Here is a 19,974-nt window from a genome sequence, read left to right on the forward strand (position 1 = left end):
GGGTTTGTCGTGTGGTGCATCTAAGCACTGCAACTGCTCCACCTGATATTCCTTTGCACCGTTGCACGTAAGATATTCTATCGCAATGGATTTTCCAGATTAAATATTTTCTAAAATAAAAAATGCAATGCAGGAAAAACAGAAAAACTGCCACGACACGGTGGGCAGGTGTGAGATAGAATGGATTAAAATGATCACGACTGAACACCCATCCCGAGCACACCGTAGTGGTGTTCACTTCATCTGGTGGCGAGATGTTAACGAACACCTTGTGAAAGGCCCAAGGCAGATCCCTGGGTTTGATCTTCCAAGAAGCTCATGGTCCACCCTAAACCGCATCCACTGCACAAACAATGGCAGATGCAGATAGCTGATGCACAAATGGAAAATTAAAAACTCTCCAGTGTTCAACTGTGGTCATCCAGAACAGACCAATCAACATACAATGAAGCAATGTCCGATCCACATGACAATGACACACTGCGCTACTCTTGACGTGGTTATCTGGCTTGACCACCTGAATGTGAAATTGTAGTTGTTACTCTGCATCTACATCAGCCATCTGAAAACAGAAGACAAAATGATAGGGGAGGGAGGGGTAGAGAATGGGAAATGGAGAAGCGGTGAGGCTTTAAGAGAGGAACAGAATGAGGTTAAGGAGGGGGACTGCTTAATGTGCTGGGGAAAGTTATTCCAGTGGAGGTGTCCAGAGAGAAGGATTGGGCGTAGGGAGATGGAGGGACAGGGAAGATTGGGAACGGAGAGGACGAGAGGGCACATGGAAGGAGATGAGGGGCAAGATGAGGTAGGGCAAGGCCCTAGAAAGATTTGAAGATGAGCATCAGGCATTTTAAAAGGCAGCGGTAGTGAACGGGAAGCCAGTGAAGTTGAAGTAGGAGAGGTAAAATGTAAAAAATAAATGGTAGATTGAAAATAACTTGTGTGGAAGAATTTTGTATTTGTGGAGGAGAGTGAGGGTTGATTCAGGGAGACCAAGACGACGAGAATAACAGTGGTCCAGACGGTTAAAGATCAGAAAATTAACTAGGAGTGGGATAATAGTGGGAGGGATTAGTGGTATAGTGGGCGTGGCAAGCTGTGAAATTGGCAGATCTTAATGGTAGTGGGCTGGGTTAGTGATGAAGTGGGTTGGGCTAAGTGAGGGAGTAGGCGGGCCTCGTTGGGGAGTGTGCGGGTCTCATGATGGAATGGGCATCCCTAGTGGTAGAGTGGGCGGTGCTAGTTGGGGGGGGGGGGGGCTCTCTGTATGATTCTCTGGACGTTTTCGTGAGTCTGTAGCTTTGAGTTGATATGAGTCTCTTTGTGAGTGTGTTTGTCGAAGCGAGACTGTGTGCCTTGTGTGAGTCTATGCATCCCTGTAAGTCTCTAGCTCAGTGTGAGTACATTTCTCTGTTTGTCTTTTTGTGTCTATATGAGTCTTTATATCTAAATGTGAGTCTGCGGATATCTCAGTTTATGGGTCTGTCTGAAACCGAGTGTTAGTGGAATGCATTTGACTGGTAGCTCTGTGATATCCACTTTTGTGGGCCGCTATCGAACACAAATGCTTGCACTGCACCGTGAGATATCCAAACATTATGTTATTAGTCTCGTGACACCATTAGTACGGTCGATGATAGCATTGCGCACAATATCAAAACTATTCAATAACATTGAAATATTTAAATGGCAACGCCGCATGAGTAACCAGGAGAGTCCTCTTGTGAGTTACACCGAGTTTGTATTCTCCAGCACGTAGTCCATGCGAGAAGTTAGAATGCTTGACAAGCAAGAGAAGCAAGTGGAGTCAGACAAATGGACATTTCCTAAACCTCCTGCATCAAAAGCTCAACGCGCTGACACTGGGAGCGGAGGAGTGGAGTCGCTGGGAGTCTCTTCTCTGTTCCCGTGTTTCATCATCACCATCTAAACCACGGCTACCCCCACACACAAGTACAACACAGATCCCCCATATACAGTACACACACACACACACGAGGAAACATACACAGATTCCCCATGTAGCCTCCACAAGCTGTATGGGAAAGTCCAGTTAGTTAGCACCTATTCAGGCTGACATGGCACACGACGGTGTGGTGTGGCCAGTGCCACGCTCGGCCACCTTTGTCTCCCCAGTGCTGATGTTTACACACTGCGATGGATACTCAGTTAAGGCTGAGTATATAAATATAAATCTACACTTAATAGCAGAATCTGAACATTTATACTGGAGTAATGCAATGAGTGCAGTAGAGATAGGACAAAAGTTACAACAACCAATACAATACAACACGATAAGAGTGCACAGTAAAGTAAAGGTGAACAAATCACTTAAAATATACAAATGAAACTAAACTCTTTTTTTTTATCTTACCAGGAAAGGCCCAGAGCTATTATCTAATTTTTCAGAAGCAAGCCACTAATAATAGCTCGAGGAAGTGGATTATCACGTGAAAATTTATAGCAGCAAATACATGTAAACGGATGTTTCTAAATATGGAGAGAAAAACTGGAGAACCCAGAGGAAAAAAAAAACAAGTGACCACGGAGAGAACATGCAGACTCCAACTATACAGCAGGTGTCAGGGTCGAAATCCAACCCCTGAACTCTTGCATACCAGGCGAGGAAGATGACATCACACCACCATGGCGTTACTTAAACAAATACCTAAAAGTATGCAAGTTCAAATTGCATCAGTTCCCAAGCTTGGGAAAGGCAGTAAAACAACAGCAATAAACATTCCCAGACCACATCCAGACAATGACAGTCTGCCAATAAATGTATACATTAAAATTGAATTATTGATACGTTGTTAAGCATTTCGAGGCTGAAGTGCTGTTATTTGGTATACAGATGTGTATAATCAAAGATAAGAAATATCAAGTGTATTTGTTTAGCCAGGTTTTTAACCTGGATAGTTTCAATTGCAAGTGTGATCCGAGGCACCAAAATCGAAAACTAATCAATTAGAGCAATGAAAGAGAATTCAGAGTAAAACAACTTTATAACAATCGTTAGTACATTTCTTATATCTGAAGTCGGCTTGGAAGATTATTTTTAGACCGATCATAGCGCAACTGAAAGTTAAAATGCATGAATATAAAAAAGATAGAGGGTGAATATTGAAGTCATACATAAATAGACGAGGATATCTGCATGAGTGTGATACACACCCCTATGTACGCACATTCATGACAAACATTCCTACTCAGTGAAACAATGGTGAGCTGCCAGACCATTTAAAAGCCACCGACACCCCTTCCACATGCCACCAACATCGCTTCCCTATACCACATATTCATAAATACACTTACACATTATTACACATTATTGGAATCACCACACTCATCAGCATCTTGGAGTCGCGTTCACCCTTGGCTCCATGTGGAGCTCACAGAGAAAGCTCCCAGCTCATTGTCGTCTCAGAGTCAGGGTCGACGATCGGAGCGGTGGAGGTAAAATGAGCCGGGCTGCTGTTCAAGTCGTGCGTGGACCAGCTCCATCTGCTGCAGGGCCAGCACGGCCTCTCAGCTTATATCTAAATATCCAGGCCTCCTCGGTGAGTCCATCTGCTCCTCAACTCCTGCTTCCCTTCCTCACTGAAGCGAGTGCCATCCACCCTGCAGCAAGAGAGAGGTTCACGCTGACGCGGGTTCACACAAAGACCCACGCAGCCCCCACAACAACCATGCTGGATGAAGGTCTCCCCATGCCATGAGAGCTGTTTCACCATACTTCACCACGCGGGTCAGTGCAGGCATGTGATGGCAGGACTGCAGATCTAGGATCGTAGTGAAGTACAACGGTGGATTGTGCTGCACACTGCAGTCTGTTGTCTGCAACTTAGCTCTGCTGCCTATAACTCCTGTGGTTATGTGCGGTGGTCACCCATCTCAGCACTCCAGGCTAAAGCCTGCTTATCTTGCAGATTTAAGATCAGGCGCATTTCCAGTCGTTTGGTCATGTTCATTGGTCTGATAATGAATATTGTCATTATTTGGAGGAGCGGGGTCAACCAGGTGGGGTGTTGGCTGTTGTGCTGTTCGGTTCTGTGTTGTGTTGCATTGTGTTTCTAAGTTTGCCATTTTTTTCATTCTTACCTGATGATGGTTGCTTGTGTTGCAATCGGAACGTCTATTCTATTATTATTATTTGATTTGATTTTCTACGTGACTTTACCGAAAGAACCAAAGAGAATATTAAATGCACTGGAATACACTCCACTACTCACTCCACTTCTGGCAATGGCTCTCTTAGCACACAAACATGGTGTGAAGGTCAATTTCCAAAACGTTGCCTTTTCCATATTTTCTCCTGCTAAGGCCACAGTGTTACTGACGAATCTCAGTTGTTTTGTTTGTAGCAACAATCAGAGCGCGTATGAGACACAAGCTGCATAACTTACCCGAGCTTCCTCAATGCTTTGTTGGTGATCATGATGTCATGGAGAGCTGGGATCGATTTGTCCGTCAGTGAGCACTCTATCAGACTACAGGGAGAGAAGAGGCACTGAGTGGGGTGAAACTGGAAAATAAAAGTGTACACACTCACAAGAAATGGAGAGCAACTCAACACCTTTTAGTACAATAAGGGTGGAAATCTCGTAGAATCAGCTAAACAGAGGGAGTAATCATTTCGGACCCAGGAACGCAATCCTATTTGTCTATTAATTGTTTAATGTGGCTTTGTCCAACACGGCATTTTACAGGAACGTAACCCACCGCATTTGGCGAGGTCTGCAATATTTTGTATTAAAAATCGCGTTTGTCCATGCAAGGCCACTAGATACAGGCAGAGGAGCCAGAATATAAATCTGAATATTTATTTATATTAGAGAATCTGAAAAGCTAAAAAGCTCTTTTTCACAGATGTCCACGTAACCCATCACGAGGCAAAGGCTAGTTTAAACTGTATATTGGGTAAGGATCAAATAATGTTCAAATGTATCGGGTTGGCGAATAAGAGCCATTGGTGATTTATGGCTTTAATAAGAGTCAGGTTGTGGTGTTATTAATGTAAACGTATGGGTGGGCAATTAATGTCAAGATTGCAGCCGTTCATTATATAAAATTCTTAATTGTAATCTATGACATTAAATACAGATGATCATTGATTATATCCAGAGCGTGCCTATCTGGGTTCCAACATCCGATGAAACCGGTAAAACCGCTCCAAAGGCTGAACCAGTCCGGCGATCGGCACAAAGTGCGTGACAAAACAAGCAGCTATGCTTTATTTCAGTGTCAAATAATATATACAGTTCATTACACACTACATACAACAACTTAAACAATGAAAATACTCCACGTATATACATGTTTCATGACTAATAACTAGTCATAGAAACAGAAAATATAAAGTGCGATCTGGCGAAAATTGAGTGGAATTCGGCATTCACCAGAGCACCGGTCTGAAGGCTGCATCAGTCCAACTATTGACAAACACAAGTTGTTGTTGTCAAGCACAAGTTGTTTAACAAGAGCATAGTACACAAATCACCCCATGCAGAGTCTTTGATATTGGAGTGGTGAGTGCGGTTAGTAAATGTTGTGGCCGAAACGTCGTGATAATTTTATAATGTTTTATTGTTATTATTTTATTATTTACATCCTACGTGACTTTACCGAAAGAACCAATAAGAGTAAATAGTCACTTTTTACAGCAGAATATTCATTTTGTCTTTGTATATTTACTTTTAGCGATTTTTAGATCGCAAACTATTTAATAACACTAAATATATATACAGAACACCTAAAAATATAATCGTATTTTTAGCTCTTTCGGTAAAGTCACGTTGAAGGGAAACAATAAATAATAAAATATATAAAACAATAAAAAATACATTATATATATTTTATTATTTTATTGTTTCCCTTCAACGTGACTTTACTGAAAGAGCTAAAAATATGAATTACTGCAGTCACGAAAGCTTTAAATCAAAATGTAATCGTATTTAAGAATATGCAAAAATAAGATATTTTAAATAATTATGCGATTATCTGGTTGTGTTTGAAAATCTGGCTGCCGGATAATCGATGATCTAATATATTAACATAATATAATTTAAAACAATATCATTGGTTAGAGTTGGTTATGTGACAATTGTAATTGTATTGTTATTTAATAGTGGTTAACAGTGCTGTAATAAGTGTGGCAAATAACTTAATTGATAAGTGCATAAAAATTATGTTAAAATCGACGTTAAAATACAACATTATTATGCTACTGAATATCTTTGTGTTTTGTGTCTGTATATGTGTATATATTTGTTTAGGCGTACTTATATAAGTGTGTGTGCATCAGGACATTACTCACACTAACGTCTCCAACCTCCCTTCTCTCTCCAACATCCCGTCTGCTAAAAGTCGGAGGCCGCTGTCTCCGATCTCGTTGCGACGCAGCCTAAACCCGGGTGGACGGGAGAAGAGACAGCGCTGACTCACTGAGCCCACGGGAACCGCGGAGTGAAACACGCGGTGAGTGAGGGACACTCACAATGGCGGTGCACGTGATCACAGCACACACCGTCATGAGCAAAGCTGCTCATTGTTTAATGCTTCTGTTAGACATTTTATATATAATAGGTGGCATTCACAAATATCAGTTTACTCACGATCATCCATTCAATTATACTGCACTGTACCTTTATAATATGAAGTGTTTGTGTTTATATAAACACAAAGTTACAAGAGAGGATCACACACAAGTGAAGTACATTTTCATCGAGAACACAGGGAGATGTTTTCAATTAATGTATCTGCTAACAATGTTGTGAATATTGCTTTAACCTATGTGTTAAACTAAACAAATGTGTTAAGATTACAGTAAAACATTTTTAAAGTGGACTCGATTAAGCAGGACAGCAAGATTAAATGTGTTCACATTCAAATGTTTACTTGACAACGCGTTGCACCAATAATTAGCAGTTAGTGCACAGAGCACACGTGAGAAACGAACAGCAGAGCTTACCTGAGAATCTTCAAACCTGTGTTGGCCTTGAGGATGACACTGAGAGAGGAACCCGACTTGTCCGTCAGTGAACAAAGATACAGACTGCAGGAAGAGAAGAGGTGGTTAGTCGGGGCAGAGGGGATGGGTGGAGGGTCTGGGCACAGAGTGGGGGATGGTGAGGGGTGGTGGTGGTTGATGGGACAGTGGTTGAGGGTCGTGTTTGTGGCTACTGTGCACAAATGAACCTCGTGTCAACTTTAATAGGAGCTTGCAAATAGCAACTGCTGTTTAGATTTTTGGGTTGAATGTGATGTGTGTGTGAATGTCTACTATGTGTGCATTTGTGTAAGTCCATCTCTATACGTGTTTGGTACATGTGTATCTTAGTGCATGCATATTTGTGTGCATGCACGTGGGAATTAGTGGTGCAGTGGTTAGCACAGTGAGCCACAAACCTGGTTCGATTGCCGCTCACGGCGAACTTCATTGATGAATATCTAAAACGGCCATGGACCTCACCTAGGTCGACTCAGCCTTAAATTACTACCTGGTGTAGTAAGTAAACATCAGTTGGCTGAGTGTGGTGCTGGCCTCCCAACCCCTCATGTGCCGTTCTGGTCTTCATTAGGTGTTCCCGAACAGTACATGACCCAAAAGTCTGCTAAAAGTTATCTGTAGAATCTCTGTGTATGTATATATAGATCAAATAATCATGATTTATCTTCGATATTGCATCATTCTGTAAGCGGTCACATCTGAAAGCGTTTCATGTAACATCTCATCACAATGTAATTAAAGGAAACCCCCAGTGACAACTGTCTGGCACAAGGTAACTTAGCACCTGGCCTGCATATCGGCATTTCCACAACAACTCTTCCAGTAGCCTCTCATTCCTAATTTCCTCAGAACATCCTCCCATTTCCGCATCAAAAAATATATACAGTACATTATACACTACATACAACTTAAACAATGAAAATACTGCACTTATATACATTTTCATGACTAACAACTACAGTAATAGAAAGAGTAAATATACAGCTTGATCCGGCGAAAATTGCGTGCAGTTCGGCGTTCGCCAGAGCACCGGTCTGAAGGCTGCATCAGTCCGGCGATTGTCAAACACAAGTTGTTGTTGTCAACCACAAGTTGTTGTTGTCAAAAACATGTTGTTGTCAAACACATGTTGTTGTTGTTGTCAAACACAAGTTGTCAAACACAAGTTGTCAAACACAAGTCGATGTCTAACACAAGTTGTTGAACAAGAGCGTTGTACGCACATCACCCCATGCAGAGTCTTCGATATTGGAGTGCTGAGTGCGGTACAGTAAATAGTCACTATTTACAGCAAGATATTTATTTTGTCTTTGTATATTTAGTTAAGCGATTTTTATATCGTAAACTATTTGAAACAGTCAATATATATGCAGAACACCTAAAAACATAATCTTATTCAAGAATGTGCAAAAACAAGCTATTTTAAATAATGTGATCATCTGGTGTTTTTTGAAAATCCAGTACCCCTCCCCTCCGATGCTGCTGGATAATCGATGATCTACTGTATTAACACAATATAGTTGAAACAATATCATTGGTTATAGTAGGTAATGTGACAATGGTAATTGCATTGTTATTCTTTGGGTCTTTCGGTAAAGTCACGTAGATAGAAAAATAATCAAATATTATTTTCTATCTACATGACTTTACCGAAAAACCTAAAGAGTATGAATTCCTGCAGTCACGAAAGCTTTAAGTCAATATGTAATTGTATTGTTATTTAAGTGGTTAACAGTGCTGTAATAAGTGTGGCTAATAACTTAATTGATGAGTGCATATAAATTAAGTTATAATCGACGTTTAAATACATTATTATGGTATAGTGAGTATATTTGTGTTTTGTGTCCGTATATGTGTATATATTTGTTTAGGTGTACCTATATTAGTGTGTGTGCATCACGAAATTACTCAACACTAACGTCTCCAAACTCCCTTCTCTCTCCAACATCCCGTCGGCTAAAAGTTGGAGTCCCCTGTCTCTGATCTCGTTCTCACTCAGCCTAAACCCGGGTGGACAGGGGAAGGGACAGCGCTGACTCACTGAGCCCACGGGAACCGCGGAGTCAAACACGCGGTGAGTGAGGGACACTCACAATGGCGGTGCACGTGACCAGAGCACACACGTTCATGAGCAAAGCTGCTCATTGTTCAATGCTTCTGTGTTAGACATTTTATATATCATAGGTGGCATTCACAAAAAGGAGTTTACTCACAATCATCCATTCATTTCTACTGCACTGTACCTTTATAATCTGAAACGTGTTTGTGTTCATAAGGGTGTTGTTTTGCAAGACCTCATCTTACAAAAAAGACAAAGATCCCCCGTGTAGCCTTAACAGACTGTAGGGGCAAGTGCTGTTAGCGAGCACCTATGAAGGCCGGAACGGCACACGAGGGGGTGGGTGGTGTTGTATATGGCCCTTTTTCCACAATTAAAATCAATAATATTTGCCGATATTTTTAAAATAGTAACTGAAATAAATAAATAAATGAACACCGCTACGACAAGGACCAGCAAACAGCAACGGGAGATCGTAAAAAGGTCGTTTAAATAAATAAATAATAACCTCCGGGGCAAAGAGAGGTTAGCGACTATCTGCAAAATCTCCAGATTGCCAAAGGACAATTCACAAACAAACCTGTTTGATGTAACACAGCCGCCCGGGGTCACCAAGAGGGGAGGGGGGCAATCACGCGCGCGACCGCGGTGAGACAGCGGACGGGGAGGGCATCTGTTTTTTCTCTCTCTCGCAAGAGACGCGGAGAGAGGAGAGGGAATTTCACATTTAAGCTCCGCAAAGGACAGCGAGACAGCGTTCGGAAGAAGACATCAAGCCAGCTCCGAGGCATGGCCTCGAGACATTAGCAATGGGTGCTGTGTCCCGCAGAGAAGAGGGGCGAGGGGACGTTAGGTGCTGAGTTCGGCATGGGCAGACAGAGTATCGCTAAAAGTTATTATACATTCATCCTGATGTTTTGAGTCGCTTGCAGAATCGAGGATTGCGATAAGCTGTATCATACTAAGCTATCAGAGTTGTGTAAGAGGTGTGCAAATACAATTTTCAAGTTTTGAGAGTGAGCGACAATAGCACACTCGACAGTTCAACAAGACAACAGCTCAGCAAGCGCCAGAAGAGGGTGGCGAGCGGCAGGCTCCAAGGGGGCCCCGCGATCAACCGAGGATGCGAGGCTGGCAGAGTAGCGATGTGCCACCGAGTGTGAGTTCAGAGCTGAAAGAAATATCGCTAAAAGACTTTTATTCTACATTGAGTGCCAGCTGCCAGCAGCCAAGCGTGTGCTGACTTGGCTCATCCAGCAATGGAAGCAAAAGAGTCAGCGAACCAGCAAAGAGCGCGTTCGAGCATCTCCACAGAGAGCACGTGCGGCGCAGCTACTACATCAGTGGAAAGAGACCGTATCTGCCAGCACGAGCAGCCAAGCCGACGCCCCGAGCAAGAGAACAAAGCAGTTCGTATAACCCTCCCCCCACACTCTCACCCTCACGACGCATCACCCTGCGTCTGTTTCACAAAGACACACAACACGCATATCGGGACAATCAAGAAGAGTGACATTCCAAGGTGCTGATCGTGAAGAACATTGCTGCCTATTGAGTTACGTGGATACGGTCATTTAGAAGTATCTCAGTCGTTCGTTTTCTTTTAATGGCATAATCTTGCCGATGAATCCATTGACGTATACTTTTGCCTTTGAGAATAATAATTGTTTTGACTGCCTTTTCGCATGAATAGCGTCGGATGAACTACTAAGGACTTTTTATTCGTATTTTCCATATGCTCGTGGTACCCAGAGGAAGCAATCAATTGTTCCGTTACCCAATTAACAACGTGATTATTGAGGGTTGAAGAGATGGATCAATGAAATGAACATTGCCTGTAGTACTATGCTGACAATTTCAAGTACAAAAATTTCCATATTAGAGTGTTAAGGTTTTTGTGTAGAATAGCGTGCCTGCATGTTTTAACGACTCTCCCTATCACCAATTAAGCTCGCGTTACGCAGTGGAATTAATGATATGTGCAGTTGTCAAAGTGAAACAACGCAATCGTTGATGTTTACTGTGTTGATGCTGTGTTGAAAATTCCGAGCTTGAGAGTTCGCATATCCTTATGTTAAAGTTTTGTTTAGAATAAAATTGATTAACGCAGAAGTGGTTGCGTGTGTCCTTCCTGATTTCGTGCGTAATAATCTTATTTATAAGAACTGTATTCTGCGTTGAGATCTCAATTTGGAGACCTGACATAAACACACTAATACACTCAGTAAATGTTAAAACGAGAATAATTGTATTATACCGATCGATAATACGAAGTTAAACAAGGAAGCCGAGCTGACTCTGGCATGCTCACAGCACCTGTATAACTTCATACGAAGAATTGTATTATTCCGATTGATAATCCGACCCTCGTCAGCGAGGCGGGGCCTAATCATAATAACGGATTGCAATAGCATAATCACACACACGAGCATTAATGAATATGATTATATCTCGAATTAGCATAATTTATGCGCATAATTGCATCACCTAACATAATTGCGGATAATTACGCAAATTCCAAATTTCATTTAATTTGTATTATTTTCATCAAAATTTTCACAACCAACATATACAACAGTGACCTACACCACCCCGACCGCCTTTGTATCCTTAGTGGCAATGTTTACACACCGCACCAGGTCCTCATTTGAGGCTGAGTCGACCTAGAGGGAGGCCCAGGTCCGGTTCAGATAATCGTCACCGGTGTTGGTCGTGAGCGGGAATCGAACCCGGGACGCCGGGTTCATAGCGTAGCGTAGCGCTAATCACGACACTACTACTCCTCGTCTACACACCTACATACACACACAGTAACGAAAGTAAATAACGCACATACATGCGTATATTCACTAATTTGTCCATGGCGCACTCATATCACTGGATGAATTGCGCCTCATGAATGTGAATCCTTATTATATGAAGATTCCTTGCATTCATTTTCATGTAAAAAAATACTGTCACATTAAAACTGCAGACTCAAACAGGGGTGTGTAAAGTGTGTACATGTGAGTGAGTGTGTGTATATTCATATATGAGAGTGTGTATATTAGTGTACATGTGTAGTGGAGTAGGAAGGTGCATAGTGGAAACAGCGTGATTACATAACACAGACAGTACGGGTTATGTTGGGTCAGCCTGTAGCGAAGGCAAATACAGTGCAGGTTATATTAGGGCAATTAAGCTGGGTGAGCCAAGGACGGCTGTGATTGGCTGGAGCTGTTGCCAAGTCTAGAGTCGCGCCTAAAGGTCTGGAGGAGAAGCAGGTGCGAACGACGAGGAGCGTGGTTGGGACGCGGACTAATTAATTGGGGAGTAATGAGAGCGGGGATAAATTGGGGGGTCGGCAATTGGAGCGAGGTTGTTGAAGTTGGAGAGCTTGGAGTGAACAGCGGGGAATTGAAGTTGGAGTCAACAGCAGGGAATTGAAGTGTGGAGAGCTTGGAGACAGAGAGTGGAGAGACAGAGTTTGAGAGACAGAGTTGGAGATGGAGCATGGAAACAGCATAGCGATAGCAGAGCTGAAGAAGAGAAGCAGCCAGCAGTGGAGAGAGCGTAGCGATGGCGGAGCTGAAGAAGAGAAGCAGCCAGCAGTGGAGAGAGCATAGCGATAGCGAAGCTGAACAGAGACGAAGCAGTTAGCAGTGGAGAGAGCATAGTGATGGTGATAGCGGTGAACAGAGACAAAGCAATTAGCAGTGGAGTGAGCATAGCGACGGTGATAGCGGAGAGCGGAGACAAAGAAGTTAGCGACGGAGTAAGCGAAGTAATCATGGGGAGTGGAGAGACAAAGGTGGCGAGCGAGTCGAGTGAAGCACGGTGAGCGAGCCGTGACGACATGGATACTGTAAAATATTGAGGACATGCTGAAAGTTGTAAATAAAGCGGTGTTCGAAGAAAGACAAAAGTTGTCCGAGTGAAATCGAACACTACATTTCGTGTCAGAGTGACTACGAACCATGCCGAGATGTCAAGGAAGGCGGCCAAGAAGAAGAACGTGCCGGTGGACTCATCCGACGACAGCAACGACGAGGACGTGCTTGCCCGTGTCCTGCCAAGTGGCCGATACTCCTCCGGAGGGCCTGGTTGAACGAGAGTCTAGAGAATGAGACAGCGGTTCGAGCGAGGCCGAGACCCCCGCACCGTCGAGTGATTGGAGAGTCCTCATGGCCCAGTGGGAGGCCAGGATGGCGACATTGATGGAGGCGTTTAACCGCTTTGTGACATCGGACCAGATGCAACCGACGGTGTCAAGTCGACCAGCAGATGTTGCCGCGGGGTCGGAGCGATTGGAGAAATCCGACGACGATGAAGCACCACCATCGGGAACAGCACGGCGACTTCATGTGCAGCGGTTCGAGGCCAAAGTTGGGGATTGGACGGCATTTACAAGACGGTTCCGAGCAGCTTATCAATCTCTGGAGTGGACTGAGGGTGCCGCTCTGCGGGCACTGCCGACGGCCCTCGATGATGATACCTTGGCGACATTTAATGGATTCCCTGCCACCGTCAGGTCAACACTGGATGGGGCATTCGCGGCAATGAGCAAGGTGTACGAGCCGCGGTCGGTCGCCAAACGTAGATTCCAGCAAAGGAAGCGGGAGGACACGGAATCCCCTCTTGCATTCCGCAGCGCGCTGTTGGCCCTCGCTCAAGTAGCATACCTGGCGATGGACCAGGAGGCCCTGGATTCCTTGCTGCAGGAGAAGCTTTTGCAGTTGGCCAAGGAGCTACGAGTCGTCCTTTCGCTTCCTGACAGCAACAACGACGATGACATGTCTCTACAGATCGCCAGGAACATCAAAGTCAACCTGGACCTCCGCGATGAGCCAGCGGTGGTGGGTGCGCAGCTGCTGTTGCTGAGCGCTGCCGCGTCCGAGAGCGCGGTGGCGGTGGGCGAGGCACCGCCGATTGCAGCGGCGGCCGGGGTGCCACCCGCGGGCATGCTGCTTCGCCCCGCGGTGTATGGATGTACTACGAGTGCGGACGGAGAGGACATGTTGCCCGCGACTGCTGGTGGCGCAGGGGCGGCCTTCCAAGGGCGCCGACCAGCTACAACCGAGGATTCTCCCAGGACCGAGGATTCCGGGTGAGTCGCGATACATTCAATACACGGCCGCTCTTTCCACATCACCAATCTGCGTCATCTCACCCATTCACATCTCATTCGTATGTTGCGCACGGTCAGGACGTGTGGGGCGCGTTGGTGCATCGTGTTTTGGGAGCTGCGCCGGGGTCGTCGGATGTGATGGCACTTATTCAAGGGGTGATGGTCAGAGTTATTGTTGACACGGGGGCTTCTGCGACCCTTATCTCGTTACAAACTTTTTGCTTATTGCCAACTTTGCCCCAGGCCCTAGAACCGGTTGATGGGCCGTGCATAGTAGCAAATGGTGGCAGTCTCGGTATTATGGGTTGTATGGTCGCGACGAATCAAATTGGCGAAGTGAGCGTTACGGGGAATATTTTGGTTTCCAAGGCCTTGGCGGTACCGTGTTTGTTGGGAACGGATTATTTGCAAAGGATGCCACTTAGAATTTCTATAGAGAAAGGAGTGTTTGGAATTGCCATCGGAAAAATGTCTAAAATTTTTGGGAACGTCTTTTAAGCTTGCGGTTGCGAATGCCGTGGTGCAGGCCGTGGTGAGCCGCACCGTTCGCGTTCCGCCTGGCACGCAGATGCTTGTGCCGCTGCGCTTTAAAAAACAGTTGCCTTTCGGCGAGCAACAGGAGGGTACATTGCTGACGCCCTCAAATGCTGTATCACGGATGCCCACTTTGGTAGGGGCTTTGACTATTGTACCGGCAAATTGCGACCCTTTAATACAAATTGTAAACGTGGGACACGAATCGGTCGTCATTCTGGAGGGTACAACGTTGGCGCATGCAACGGCAGCACCGGGTCCGGAAGGGGAGGCGTGTTTGGCAACGGGACAGAGTGAGATGTTGCCGGGTGATGGAGATGATCCGGACTGGTTGCGAGATCTATATATGCAAAACCCTGAACTAACGCCTGTGCAGCGGTCGCGTCTCCATGGGTTTCCCTTTGAATTCAAAGATGTGTTCAGCGTGATTACATGATAACACAGACACTACGGGTTATGTTGGGTCAGCCTATAGCGAAGGCAAATACAGTGCAGGTTATATTAGGGCAATTAAGCTGGGTGAACCAAGGACGGCTGTGATTGGCTGGAGCTGTTGCCAAGGCTAGAGTGGCACCTAAAGGTCTGGAGGAGAAACAGGTTCGAACGATGCGGAGCGTCGTTGGGACACGGACTAATTAATTGGGGAGTAATGAGAGTGGGGATAAATTGGGGGGTCGGCAATTGGAGCAAGGTTGTTGAAGTTGGAGAGCTTGGAGTGAACAGCGGGGAATTGAAGTGTGGAGAGCTTGGAGACAGAGAGTTGGAGAGACAGAGTTTGGGAGACAGAGTTGGAGACAGAGCTTGGAAACAGCGTAGCGATAGCGGAGCTGAAGAAGAGAAGCAGCCAGCAGTGGAGAGAGCGTAGCGATAGCGGAGCTGAAGAAGAGAAGCAGCCAGCAGTGGAGAGAGCGTAGCGATAGCGAAGCTGAACAGAGACGAAGCAGTTAGCAGTGGAGAGAGCATAGTGACGGTGATATAGGAGAGCAGAGATGAAGAAGTTAGCGGCTGAGTAAGCGAAGTAATCGTGGGGGAGTGGAGAGACAAAGGTGGCGAGCGAGTCGAGTGAAGCACAACGAGCGAGCCGTGGCGACATGGATACTGTAAAATATTGAGGACATGCTGAGAGTTGTAAATAAAACGGTGTTCAAAGAAAGACAAAAGTTGTCCGAGTGAAATCGAACACTACACATGTAAGGTCTAATAAATCTGAAAATCTAAATAGGCTCGAGGCTGGATGGTGCTTCTACCCAAGACTAACATGTATAACAACAGTTGTTGTAGCCTGCGGAGCTGCGTTATGGCAATGGAACAACATTCATCTCTATGCTCTACACCAACCCACACTGACAAGATTGGTGATGTCTGGTCAAATAACCCCCAAGACCTGCATGGTGTGGGAGTGCCTTATCCAGCAGTAGACTGACCAAAGGCTGTACTTGTACATGTGTAGGAGTGTGTGAGTTTATATGTACACTATGTGTACGTTTGTGTGTGTACATGTCTGTGTGTATATACGAGTGTCTTTGATTGTGTATTTATATGCGTTTAGGGGAATGGTGGGAAAGTCGTTGGCACATTACATTACAAACGAAGTGACCTGGGTTCAATATCCGTAAACAGCATCAGTGGTGAGTGATGAAAAAAATTCTGGTCCTGGAACTCCCGTAGGGTGACTCTGCCTTAAATGAGTACCTGGTGGTGTGTCAACATCAGCAATGGGGAGAGAAAGACAGCCAAGGACGGTGCTGGTCAGGGAAGTGCGATCAGCACTTGCCTCAAAAGTGTATGCAGGCTCCACGGGGAGATTGTCTTTGTGCTCTAAAGTGCAGTGTAATAGTGTGTGCTTGTTCCCTGTCACTGGCTTCACTTTCCCCACCAGTTTATATGGGCTACTTGGGGGATCATTGTCTCTTTAATGCTTTACAACTAAGATTAACACCCATTACCAATTAGCTGTCTCTGTAGTGGTGAGCACAATCACTGACCATGATCCACTGTGAACCAGGGGCTTGAATCGGACACGTGGATCAAACCGTTACCCTCACTCTCCACCGCAGTCGCAATCAGGGCTACATTTTCTCAGTATGGCCTAAGGTCACCTCACTCCCTGCATATAGTGTGAGGGCTATCATTATCGCTAATTAAATGTTGCTGAAGATGATGGAAAACTTTACAGCATCCATGAATATGCATAACTTTTTTTTCCTTTTGTACTTTAACGTACAGTGAGTGCAGCATTCACTGTGGACCCACCTACTCACTGTACATTTACTTACCCACTCACACTAATTCACTCATTCACCAACCCACTCACACACTAATTCACTCATTCACCAACCCACTTACACGCCACTCACATCCTCACTTAACTCCACATATTCACTCATCGATCCACCCACCAAGTCACCCACCAACTCAAGCAGGCACGCACTCACTCACCGAACCTCATCCCTCAGTGGATGAGTGGGAGTGGGTATGCGGCTGGAGAGTGAAGGTATGGGCAAGGGTGGGGGATGGGTTATGGAAAAAGTGAAGGCAGGAGCAGATTGGGGGTTAATGGGAGGTATCAAGGGAGGGGTGAGCGTGGCGTGCGGGGAGAGGAGTGAAGTGAGTGAGGACAATGATGGCAGTGGCAAGGGGAAGAATTTGTCAAAATTTGTGTTCATGCTTGGGCTACGCAAGACCGAGTGTTTACGTGAGAATGGAGTTACATTGTACTGTATGCACAGTTAATAAGTGAGGATTCTTATAGACAAAGATCTGCCGTATAGCCTTAACAGACTGCTGGGGAAAGTGCCGTTAGGGAGCACCTATGAAAGCCGGCATGGCATATGATGGAGTGGGTGGCCAGTATCACGCCCGGCTGCTTTTGTCTCCCGAGTAGCGATGTTTTACACACTGCACCTGGTGCTCAATTGAAACTGAGTTGATATCACGCACAATTATGCACACACAATTTGTGAAGTAGTGAATGCAAGGTGTGCCAGTCTTACACTAGATGTTTACATCTGTGCAGTCCACGCTGAAGCCTCTTCATTTCCTCGGTGCCGATGCCACAGCCGAACAGGTTGAGTGTCTCCACAGGTTCTTCTCGCTGCAGCAGGATCCAGGAGATGGCAGCGCAGTCTGGCAGGGACAGCCTTGTGAATGACAGGTCTATCTCAGTCATGGACCGAGTGACATCACTCAGGGACTTGCGGTCGTGCAGCTCGTGCACGCAGTGCAGGAGACTGTTGAGCCTGTGTTTGTCAACCATCCGATTCTTCATGCTGCGATTGAGCCACTCGATTATTTCCTTTTGATAATCTGCAGATGGAGGATCCAAGATACCCTCAAAGAACTTCCATGGAGTGCTTGATGCCAGTCCACAAAAAAACCTCTGAAACACATCAAACCTCCCATCTTTGCTGTCCTTAATAGCCTTGATGACGTCATTCACTGGCCATGTTGAATGTGACAGATGCAGAGCTATCGCTGCAAAGAATTCCTGCATTGTCAAGTGTGAAAATGAATAACAACTCCCTTGTTTAATGCCCTCACATGTGAACACTTTGTTGATGAATGTACTTCCTAGTTCAGAAGAACTAACAACAAACTCTTCTAGATCTTTTTGGCTGAACATCTGGATGTTTTGCTGAACCCCCTTCAGAGCCATATTGCCAAGAGACGATACAATTTCCTTGGCACAGCAGCTGCCACGTCCATGGTGTACTATGAGCCCAAACACGTATTGTGTGAAGAGGTCGGTCATTGATTTGAGGATAATCTCAGAATGTTCAGACTTTTGTAAATGTTCCTTCAGTGTAATGGCTGCTATATGGCAGAATGAAGGGTTCTGGGACAATGTATTCACTGTTTCATTTTCCTGCAGGAGCTTGAGTGCCCTTTCTGCTAGACTCCTATCTTGGTAAAATTTGTTAAAAAATGCTATTTTATCTTTGTTGGAAAACCCAGTGATTTCAACAGCTCGATCAACATTCACTTGACTCAGTTGTTCCATGGCAATGGGTCTGGTCGTTATCAAGACCGAGGCCTTGGGCAAGAGATTTCCATTCACTAGGGCAGCAATGATGGCTTCTACTGTTGCCGTCTTACGTGGATCGGTGCACGCATTGGCATAGTCAAGGCGCTTTCCAAACTCGTCCAACCCGTCCATAACAAAATGGGTTCTCTCTTGGTTTGCGAAAACCTCATCCGCTTTGTTTCCCAAACATGAGTGCAGCTTAGAAAACAGCTCTGCCAGTGACACCTCTCCAATATCATTTATCTCCCTGAACCTTATGAGCACGATGTGCTCAAAGCGTCGTGCAAATACTTTCTCACCTGACAGCAAGCTGTGCACAATGAATTTGCTCAACATGGTTTTACCGCTGCCTGGAGTCCCCACTACAATAACCAGTCGGGGGTGTGTTTTTTTTCCAATGTGATCAAAGAGCTTCTTGTAAGTAATCCCTTCTCTCTGTGCTCTCTTCATCAGCTCCTCGTGCTGCTTGCCTCTCGCTAGTAACTCGTGCTCCTTGGTTTCTTGATGGCGGTAGTAGGGAACCAGAATTGGCTTCACCATCCTCTCCAGCAAAAACACTGCAGGTTCTCCAGGTCGTGCGTCGTAGTTTCGTGTTAATGATGTCAGCTTCAGCAATAATTCTCTGAAATCATCACCAGGCTTATCTAAATGACACAAATAATTTAACGAGCAGATCAGTTTCACTTACAATAAAAAACATATTCCTATAGCAGACAAATATGTTTAAAATAAACTATGTAAAAAAAGCGTAGCGAATTCATTCACCATGGATAATGCAGCAACATCATGTACATCATGAATTATTGTGTGGAAGTTTTCACGATGTGTATTCTCCAAATGCAATTTTTATAAACACTGTACCTTTTGTAAAAAAATATGTTTTATCATAACAAAAATGCTACCACCATGTGTCTTGTTTGTTTTGCCTGTGAAAAAGATAGTACCACATTTAGCATTACCGTGTACATCAGCATCATCACAACCTAATTCTATCAATCTGTGTGTAAAATGCACTGCTTGCCTTATCCTACAATTATCGATTTTTTTTTTGTCTAGGATGTTGATTTTTTTTTTTATATTTCACTGGTATTGGGGCTGTGTTTCCTCTCCCATCTCAAGCTGGCCTACATCACGTAGCACGGGGGCTACACTGGTGGAGTGCAGTACACCAGCCACGGTCCTAGCAGCAGAGAAGATGAAGTGCTGTCACTTCCACAAGAACAGACACATGAATCACAACA

The 19,974-nt window shown here is 44.9% G+C and overlaps 1 protein-coding gene across 4 annotated transcripts in view; it reads right to left on the reverse strand.

The window, feature by feature from the left end:
- Window positions 1-2,986: 2,986 nt before the first annotated feature.
- Window positions 2,987-19,974, reverse strand: part of LOC142922982 (NACHT, LRR and PYD domains-containing protein 3-like) — a 32,998-nt gene continuing 16,010 nt past the window's right edge. Inside the window, exons 1-5 of one of the 4 annotated variants that reach the window (XR_012940452.1) lie at window positions 13,024-13,258; window positions 6,971-7,054; window positions 6,317-6,403; window positions 4,407-4,490; window positions 2,987-3,621 (exon numbers count right to left, since the gene is read on the reverse strand). Coding sequence is in view for 2 of the 4 variants with exons in the window: in XM_076063917.1 (XP_075920032.1) it covers window positions 3,540-3,621; window positions 4,407-4,490; window positions 6,317-6,403; window positions 6,971-7,054; window positions 17,703-19,377 (2,012 nt within the window). In the remaining 2 variants the exon portion in view is untranslated. Of the gene's footprint in view, window positions 3,622-4,406; window positions 4,491-6,316; window positions 6,404-6,970; window positions 7,055-13,023; window positions 13,259-17,702; window positions 19,378-19,974 lie in introns of those variants that run through there. The other 3 variants (XM_076063917.1, XR_012940451.1, XM_076063918.1) reach the window with 3 other exon arrangements.

This window comes from Petromyzon marinus, unplaced genomic scaffold, assembly GCF_048934315.1.
Source record: "Petromyzon marinus isolate PM22_M1 ecotype Great Lakes invasive population unplaced genomic scaffold, UKy_Petmar_22M1.pri1.0 PM_Scaffold_24, whole genome shotgun sequence".
NCBI lineage: Eukaryota > Metazoa > Chordata > Hyperoartia > Petromyzontiformes > Petromyzontidae > Petromyzon > Petromyzon marinus.